Genomic DNA, 9,918 nt, shown 5'->3' with positions numbered 1-9,918 from the left:
TGTGATCTCTGTTGTGCTCAGCCCTGGTAGCTCCAGACTTGGCTGTTCAGGGCCCTAACACCACTGGGTTTAGCAGATCAGAGACCTGGCAATACTACTGTCTCTGGCAATCATGACAATAATATGGTGGCGCGTTTGGATTATTGTACATTCATTATGCCAAACTGCAGAACGACTGAGCTCCGGCACCTCTGGAAGTATCTAGTCGTATGGGTCACTGGGGGGCTTTCTTTCAAAGCTATCATTCAAAAAAAAAAAATTGTGAAATCGGAACTGTGAAAAGCCTACTTAAACCAAAGCTCTTGAAAGCTCCTCCAGCCAATAGGATGACTGCTTGTCAAAGCGTTGCCTGGGTGAGGTCTGCTGACGTCACAATCTTTGCCAATATTCTGCCCCTGGCCTAAGTCAGATGCCACAGTCAGACGTGCCAGTGAGGTGCTGCAGGCCCACCTCGTTCCATCCTGGGCAACATTTAATAACAAGTTCCCTTTCATCAACGCTTCAGAAAGGTAGAACGAACCACATTGCCGAGCAGAAGGAGGCCAGAACGTCGAGAGTCAACTTCAAGATCTACCGAAACCTCCAGATTTTTGATATAGAAGGTGCGTCAGTGTGAGTCAAGATAGGAAATCAGGACACATACTCGAGCCTACTCCTGGCCCCCTGGAGAATGGCAAGTTACTACGACATTCTTGGAGTGCATTCGAGTGCCTCCCAAGAAGAGATAAAGAAGGCCTACCGCAAGCAGGCCTTGAAGTGGCATCCGGATAAGAACCCTAATAACAAAGAAGAGGCAGAAAAGAAATTTAAGCAGATATCTGAAGCATACGAGGTACTTTCCGATGTTAAGAAGAGATCTGTGTACGATGGGGATGGCAATGACGACTGGCATGCTGGAGGAGGGGCCGGGGGAAATTTCTACAACTCTTTCGGATCCGGATATACTTTTCGGAACCCACAGGATATTTTTCAGGAGTTTTTCGATGGACTCGATCCATTTTCCTTTGACTTTTGGGACAACCCCTTCAGTACTGATAGAGATCGTGATGGTAATCGAAGCAGAACCATGAGGGAAGCTTTCTCGGCCGGCTTCGGAGAGTTTCCCACCTTCATGGAAGCCTTTACTTCTTTTGATTCTCTGGGCCACGGTGGACGAACTACCTTCTCTTCAACATCATTTGGGGGTTCTAGTTCTGATGGCTGTGGCTTTAAATCAGTAATGACATCGACTGAAATGATCAATGGCCGGAAGATCACGACCAAGAGAACTGTTGAGAATGGGCAGGACAGGATCGAAGTGGATGAGGATGGCCAGTTGAAATCAGTGATCGTGAATGGAAAGGAACAGCTAAGGCCCATGGATAACAAGTAACTTCCTGACCATCCATCCCTGCAACCAGCTGTGGCTAGAAATTAGCAATGAGACTCATGTCTTTCCTTAGTGGGCCTGACCTATTAAACACCACAAGTTCATGACAACACCAACTAGCGCCGGTCTCTGTTTTTTTGAGATAACAGGAGCTGCTTATGGAAGTCGCGGTTTGAAAGGGCAGAGAGGGAGTGGGAAGCGCTCAATAAATATGATTGAATGAATGAATGAATGAATGAAGGGATAAGCTTTGAGAAAACAAAAGGTGGTGAGGATGTAGCTAAGTGGTAGAATGCACACGTCGCATGTATGAGGCCCTGGGTTCGATTCCTGACATCTCCAAGTTTTAAAAAGCTGGGTAGTCTAGTGGAAAGAGCATGGGCCTGGGAGTCAGAGGACCTGGGTTCTAACCCTGGCTCTGCCACTTGTCTGCTGTGTGACCTTGGGCAAGTCACTTAACTTCTTGGTGCCTGTTTCCTTAGCTGTAAAATAGGGATAGCCTACCTGCTCTCCCTCCTCCTTAGACTGTGAGCCCGATGTAGGACAGGGACTGTGTCTGATTTGATTATCTTGTGCCAACCCCAAGGGCTTAGAACAGTACTTGACCCGTAGTAAGTGTTTAGCAAATACCATAATTGGTGGTATTATTATTATTATTGTTGTGCCATCTTGGCTTTTCAAAGGGAGGAGGCAGATGGCCTGTTAGCCCAGAGATAACACAAGGGCTAGCCATGGGGCAGAGCCCCCGTCTCCTCCGGCAGGGCAGTAGTGACCAAACTGGCTCACCCTTTGAGAGTTGTAACTGGGCTGGTGGGAAATGAGTGGGTGGACAAGGTGTTTTCAAATCCAAACCCCATCACTACCCCAAGAGCCCTAATAATAATTGTTCTCTTGGTTGACAGTCTCGGGCCAAAGGGCAAAGACTGAATAGCCCACGGAGACAGATCTCCCCCTTTCTCTCCAGAAGGTCTCCAGGTCAGGCAGAGAATCACTGGCAAGGGTGGGAAGGGGTGAGGTTTGATGGGGACCAAAGGGAAGCTGTCACTGCCTTTGCTTGCGTGATGCCCTCGTTCTACTCCAGGAGACTTTTCTGTTGGGAAACCTGGTATATTCTTCTCTTGATCCCTTTTACCACACGCTCAGTGCTACTAGATAGAGGGGAGAGGCTTCTGGGCTCCCCTGCGCTCTTTAAGGCCCTGCTTCGATACTTTTGGGATTTTCACCTCCTCAGGGTGCAGGTACAATGGAATGCGATGTTAATTAGAATTCACAAAGCAACCAGGGGTAGCAAACGAAATACCTTTAAACCCCATAAGAATCATCCCAGGCTCATCTGGGTTAGCCAGTTGTGGTTATTTTGGGGTTTTTATTTATTGACTTTCCACATTGGGCTAGGGGCTAGTCAGACCCTACAATTAACAACATTAGAACCTCATACCAATCAATCAATGGTATTTATTGAGCCCTTACTATGTGCAGAGCACTGTACTAAGTGTTTAGGAAAGTAAAAAACAACAGAACTGTGAGTGGACATATAAAGGAATAGACATAGCACTATTTCAACTAAAGACAGTTGGTACTTTAGTCTTTATAAAATGGGGTTTCTATAGGCCCAAAGACACATTTCCCTATTTTCCTCTCTTCTGCTGCCAAGAGAAGGTACGTTGGCTCTATATTTGGAAGCTTTCAGCTAGCTATGTTATCAAAGCTGTAGTTCAACTGAATGCTCTTTAGGTCTTATGGAGGCAACAAAATTCAGCTGAAGAGAGATACAAACCCCTGCCCATCTCCCCAATGAAGCCTTGTTCAGCCTGACTATGGGCACATTTAGAGAAAGAGACTGATGCTGTGAAGGTGAAGCTAAGTCAGCGCTGGTACATACAATGCAGACAGAGAGATACAAGGGAGACATGAACGTGCCAGAAGAAATACATACACACTCCTAAACATACACAAAGGTGAAAAAGACAGTGGCAAAGTGCTACACAAACACCCAGACCCCAAAAGATATGCAGGCACATTCCAGATGTGCCACTGGGGAATATGTCCTACACTATTGGCTGATGTTTCTCAGCATCTGTTACCGTTCCTGACATTATTTCACTGCAGGTAAGCCGAATCCTTCCCCACCCTCTCCTCCCCCTGCCCCAATCCCTTCTTTTTTTCCTCTGATCTATGCAGTTTTCCTGACTCCCTCCCACACCCTGTACTGATCTCCGCCTTCTCTTGTCAGCCCCTTGTATTTTTTAATTTTTAAAAAAATTAGATTTACTTATTAGATTAGATTTTAAATTTTTTAAAATTAGATTTATTAATTAATAAATTAATTTATTTAAATTAAATACAGTTAAATTTTATTAAAATTTAATAAAAAATCAATTTTTTTAAAATTTAAATTGGCTACAAGCCAGGAAAGGAGATAGAAAGGGGAGGGGCAATGTGACGGTGCTGGGGGTGGGGTGGGGGTGGCCAGTGGGTGTGGCTGCCAGTAATGTCATACTGCCCCCTCCCCTGCCCGGGCTCATAATTGACAGCTGGGCATCAGGTGGGGAGGGGGGGCTACAAGCTAGAAACAGAAAGGGGCAGTGTGATGTGACTGGTGGGTGGCAGTCATGCCCATAGCAACAACCGTTGCTATGATAGGAATTCAAACAAAGAAAAATATACTGGGGCATGGGGGCTGGGTGGGACTGAGCTTGGAGTATGGAGTGAGGCAAGAAAGCCTCTATAAAATGCCAGGGAAAAGAGTGAGCCCACGAGGGAGCTGGGGAAGGATTTAGTGTCATTTTTTCTTACCTGACAGATTGATCATCTTGCCAGGGTTTATTCTGGAATGGTACCTAATTGCACATAAGTCTACGTGGAAATATGTCCCGTGATATAACCATTCACAAAACAACCACATTTTCGAGGAACATAACCTGCCATCATGGAGTAAACCTGCATAAACATAAATTTTTAAGTATGGACAGTTCACGTGCTTGACAAAATCTGTTTAATGTTGAAGAATCTGAGACCATGACCCTAGCCACTTATCTCCTATCAACTCAAGGCCACAGAGAACACAATTTCACAGACATAGTGCTTTTGAAGACTGTAAACTGGTCAGAGGGGCCAACTTTTCATTTCGGGCACAGGGCAAATTTGAGGCGGGCTTTCCAAGAAGGTGGGGCCCATCAGGATGCAGGAGACTGACAGAGACCCAACTAGAGAGGCAGCGGGAGACTAAGGAGGGGGACAGGCATGAAGGCAGATAAAGAGAGGGAGAGAAACGGTCATGCAGGGGTCCAAAAAATCCTTGTCCTGGCACAGGAACTTGACAGGGTGTCCACCTCCTACCCCTGGCCCCGAATCGAAGCCGGGACTAGAGAGAGCCTGGCCACCTGGGCAGGGCCGTCTTAGAGCTGGCCTCACACCCTGAGGAGGAGGGAGTTCAAAGTGCCACCCCTCACATGACACGTGATCCCACGAGATAATGCCACGTGCTGTGCCTCATCTGGGTGACAAAATAATGATTTGCAGACTAAGCCCCTCTACCCTAAACCTCTACTCGGCCCTGAGCTGCAGAGCTGCCCACCGCTCCCTCTCTAGCTGCAGGACAAGTGGACTTGTTGGCCACCCGTGGGGCCATCACTCCCTCTCCTGCTTGGCCCTTTCCCTCTTCTCCCTTGCCACTCTCGTCTGCACATCCCCCACCACAGCTTGTGGTCCGTTTCTCACTGCTTCTTCCCTCTGTTCCCTGACTTCTCCCCTGGGGGAGCACAGGGAGGGATCTCGGGGCTCCAAACAGCTTACCTATGTACCCAGTATGCCCCAGGAGAAGGAAGCTAAGTGAGGGAGGGGACTGCTGACTCCCTGAGCACACTGAGCTGTGACCCACACCCTGTGGACAGTCCTGTTCTCTCTCCTGGGCCTCAGTGTCCCAGGCTCGAGCCATCTATCTGTCCCTCTAAACCTGCCTTCACCTGGCTCCTGAATCCTGGCTCCAAAGGGATCATCAGTCACCCTTCTTGCCCTGAAGAACCCCAGGTGGGGACAGCTGAACCCAGAATACTCTCCCCACCTGCACCCCGAGCTGCCTGTTGACCCAGTCCCAGAGGAGGAAAGCCCTATGTCCCCCAAATCAAGTGGCTTCCTATGGCTCTTGGGGCTTGAGGAAATAGAAAAGGAGGGGGTTGGGGAGGGAAAATCTCCCTGGTTCTTAAATATACAAGCCACCCCTTGTTTAAAGTCTTCATTTCTGAGGGTGGGGAAGCAGATACTCTGTGGAAAAATTAAACTAAAGGTGGTTACCATCCATATGCAGAGGGAGGGTAGGATGGTGGTGACTTTGAGCATGCTCAGTGGCCTTCTTGATATGGAGGTCTGGAACATATATAATCAGTGGCCATCTTGAGAGCAAGAGTAGGGGCTCACTGCTGTCTAACAGATAGGAAGTTAGTCAGACAGACAGAAGAGAAGTCTCATTACCTCTAGCCTTCATCCACCTCCAAGAGTGCAAGGTACAAGCACCATGGTTGCCCACTCTATCCCAAAAGCTGAGAGGGGATGCCAATAGCTTCACTTCCCCTGTTCCAATTCCAAGGAGGCAACTGCTCCCTTTTTCCCCCTTATATTTGAACCTGAATTTACACTCTGCTTGCATCCTAAGGAAACATTACACACATAAATACGATTGAATGAATATATCAAATCAATCCATCAATAGTATTTACTAAATACTCTGTGCAGAGCCCTGTACTAAGCATTTGATAGAGTTAGAATAAAGTTAAAAACCTAATCCCTGCCATTAAGTAGTTTACAAATCTAGTGGGGAGTCAGACACTAAAATAAATTACAGATAGGAGGAAGAAATAAAGAGTAGAAAAATACGTATAAAATGCACTGGAGGAGGGGGTAAGGGGTGGGTATTTAGGTGCTTAGGTGATGTGGAAGTTCTGAAGTGGCAAGAGGTGGGGAAGATGAAAGATGAATCGGGAAAGACCTCCTGGAGGAGATGTGATTTCAGAATAATAACAATAATTGTGGGATTTGTTAAGCACTTACTATGTGCAAGGCATTGTACTAAATGCTATGGTGGATACAAGCAAATTGGGTTGGACACAATCCCTGTCCCACGTGGGGCTCTCAGTCTCAATCCCCATTTTACAGATAAGGTGACTGAGGTCCATAGAAGTGAAGAGACTTGCCCAAGGTCACACAGCAGACAAGTGGCAGAGCCGGGATTAGAACGCATGACCTTCTGACTTTTAGGACCTTGCTCTCTCTACTACGCCATGTTCAGAAGAAGGGGCCTTAAAAGTGGCGATGTCAGTGATCTGATGACATAAAGGGGGACGGGGTTCCAGGCAAAAGTCTTATTTTCAGAGGGGTGGGGATTTCTGTTAGTTTGGCTTTCAACCTGAGTTAGTTTAGCTGAATTCAACCTGTTGGATGGAAGGTTAGCCTAAGAGAGATTCATGGACCAGAGCTTCCCAGAAATGAGAACCTTCCACTGAAACCCCACTCACGGCCTCCAGCCGTCTAAAGAGCCTTTGGGGACTCTGAGCAAAAAGCACCAACTGATTTTGGGGCATTAGTGTCACAAGGAGGTGCCCACACACACACACATACCTACTCCAAATGGGGTCAGAAAGATCAGCCTATTTCACCACAAGCATGAGAAGCAGTCTGGTCTAGTGAAAGAGCCCCGACCTGTGAGTCGGAGGACCTGGGTTCTATTCCCAGCTCTGCCACTTGCCTCCGGTGTGACCTTAGTTACCTGATCTGTAAAATGGAGATTAAGACTGCAAGCTCTGTGTAGGACATGGTGCCTGGCACGTAGTGAGCGCTTAACAATTACCATTGAAAAAACAACACCACGTATACTAAATCTGGATACAAATTGAAGCTAGTCTTACTGTTTGAAAGGTCAGAGCCTTTACCGTATTGCTTGGCATTAATCTATGCTTTCTTCAAGGAGTTCAAACTGCTCCCATACAAGATCCTTACAAATTCCCTGTGGGCAGGGGATGAAACAGATACTTTTCAAGGTTTAGCATCTGTTGGAAATCAACTGTGACCAAGAGGATGAGGAATCTGGTCAGCTTAGTCAGGACGGGGGTGGGACCGAGTGGGAGAAAGGGGGAAAGAAAAGGGAAAAGGAGAAGAGAAAGGAATAGAGGGAGATAGTATTGAAGAGGGGACTTAACCGCTGCTTCAGTCCACTGCTGACTGCGTGTGCCAGTGGGAGCCCCATTGCTATGTTCCATGTGGCTCCAGGCCCCAGAAATGTCCCGGAGGTTTCTGGCATGGTAGAAACCACTGGAGGTTCCAGTTGTGGTGGCCACAGCTCCCTTTAGACTGTAAATTCGTTGTGGGCAGGGAACGGGTCTGTACTCTCCCAAGCACTTAGTACAGTGCTCTGCACACAGTAAGGGCTCAATAAATATAACTGAATGAATGAATGAATGAATGCAGCAGCATCAATAGCTGTTACAACTGCTGAAGAAATGGAATAGGGGAAGAGTTTGTACCGCATCTCTCTCCACTTTTCCATTCCTGCTGCTTTTGGGAAGTTGCCATTATGGCTGTCAGGTCCCCTCCTATCATTCGGCCCAAAGGGGCCTCCTGATGGGTTCTGCCAGAGGTTTCCAGGTTGGGGATTAATAATAATAATAATAATAATGGCATTTATTAAGCACTTACTATGTGCAAAGCACAGTTCTAAGCACTGTGGAGGTTACAAGGTGATCAGGTTGTCCCACAGGGGGCTCACAGTCTTAATCCCCATTTTACAGATGAGGTAACTAAGGCACAGAGAAGTTAAGTGACTTGCCTAAAGTCACACAGCTGGCAATTGGCAGATTAACCCCAAATTCATGGCCTGAAGACTGTAAGCTCCTTAAGGCATCTACCAACTCTGTTTTATTGTAGTTTTCCAAGCTCTGAGTATAGTGCTCTGCACACAGTAAGTGTAGAGAAGCAGCATGGCCCAGTGGAAAGAGCACAGGGCAGGGAGTCAGAGGACCTGGATTCTAATTCTGACCCCACCATTTGTCTGCTGTGTGACTTCAGGGATATCACCTAACTTCTCTCTGCCTCATCTGTAAAATGGGGATTAGGACTGTAAGCCCCATATGGGGCATGGGCTATGTATAACCTGATTATCCTATATCTACCTCAGCACTTATTACAGTGCCAGGCAGATAGTAAGTTCTTAACAAATACCATTAAAAAAGAGCTCAATATGATTGATTGATTGTTGGCCATCCTGCCTAAAGCAGGACATCTGGTCACATTAGCGCAGAATGACGTTCAGGTTCAAATCAGTTTACATGAGAGAAAAAAAATCCAGGAAGACTTTGTTTTGTCTATTTGGATTAACAAAAGATATCAGAACAATGGTCCATATACAGTTCTAGTTTGCGGGGAAAAAAATAATCCTGACTACCTTAGACTTAGATTGATTCCCTGCCTGTGAGATAGGGAAAAGGAAAGGTATTGTTATTTGTGGTTTTTACAGGTAAGAAAATTGAGACATAGAGATTAAGTGATTTGTCTGAGGTCACAAATCAAGAGACTAGAGACTAGATCTTCCAACTCCTAGGTGTAGGCTCTTTCCACTAGACTTAGATTGCAAGCCCTGCTAGGGACAGGGACTGTGTCTAATTCCCACTGTGTACTCTCTCTCAGCTCTTAGTTCCGTGCTCTGCACACAGTCATGGCTTAATAAATACTATTACTACCTACTAGACCACTTCTGCTCTTGAGTAGCCCATTCCCTTACCTCACAGTGAGTCCAGACAACATATCCATTTTTCTCCTCAATCTTCTCAGTTCCTCAGACCTTCCCAAACCTCAAGTCTCTCCAAGGAAGCTTCTTTCTTACTTTGAAGCAAATGCAAGTTTCCTTCTCAATCTCAGGACCTGGGAAGCTACTCTCTGAATGCTTTGTAGCCCAGAGTATGTTCGTGGGATTAGGAGAGCTTCTGTATGTCTCCCTAAAGACTGGGGAAGAAGTTTTGGGTGGGAACCCTGATTATAGTTGAACTGGTTCACCTGTCCTTCACCCAGCCCCCTTGTGGTTCCTCAACCGGATGTGAAAGCCCTAGTCTCCAGAACAGGTTTTAAATCACTTCACTCAGGGTACAACAACAGCATGTTTCTTGGTGGAAACTGTTGGTGCACTAATGGGAAATGCATTTCAGGTTCAGATGACTTGAGGATGTGTGTGTTTTGGGCCCTGTGGGAATGCTGGCAGCAGTGTAAGCAATTGTTTAGCTGTTGAAATGTCCCTCTGAGAACAACCAAGAATGAAAGAGGAAAAAAAAAATTCTGAATCTGGTTCTGTGCCATTTGATGATGTCAATGGGGGTGAAGTGGAGCTGGAGTTTGTGGGACCTCATCCAACATCCAGAAGCGTTTCAGAGACCAAAGATCAGTCAGGGACACACTACGGTGGTTATCCCAGGAATGGTCTGAGGTACTCTTTCCTTAAAGTCATTCTGGCTAATAATCAATCAGTGGTATTTAGCTAGCGCTTACAGTGGGCAGAGCACTGTGCTAAG

General features: G+C 46.5%; 1 protein-coding gene across 1 annotated transcript; it reads left to right on the top strand.

Moving 5' to 3' along the window:
• The first annotated feature begins 414 nt into the window (after window positions 1-414).
• On the top strand, window positions 415-1,481 carry DNAJB8 (DnaJ heat shock protein family (Hsp40) member B8). The gene has a single exon (XM_038740268.1). It carries the CDS (start codon window positions 671-673, stop codon window positions 1,370-1,372), a length of 702 nt encoding a protein of 233 aa, XP_038596196.1. The 5' UTR covers window positions 415-670; the 3' UTR covers window positions 1,373-1,481.
• The last annotated feature ends 8,437 nt before the right edge of the window (window positions 1,482-9,918 follow it).

Source organism: Tachyglossus aculeatus, chromosome X1, assembly GCF_015852505.1.
Source record: "Tachyglossus aculeatus isolate mTacAcu1 chromosome X1, mTacAcu1.pri, whole genome shotgun sequence".
Taxonomy (NCBI): Eukaryota; Metazoa; Chordata; class Mammalia; order Monotremata; family Tachyglossidae; genus Tachyglossus; species Tachyglossus aculeatus.
This window is presented reverse-complemented; position numbering and strand designations above follow the sequence as displayed.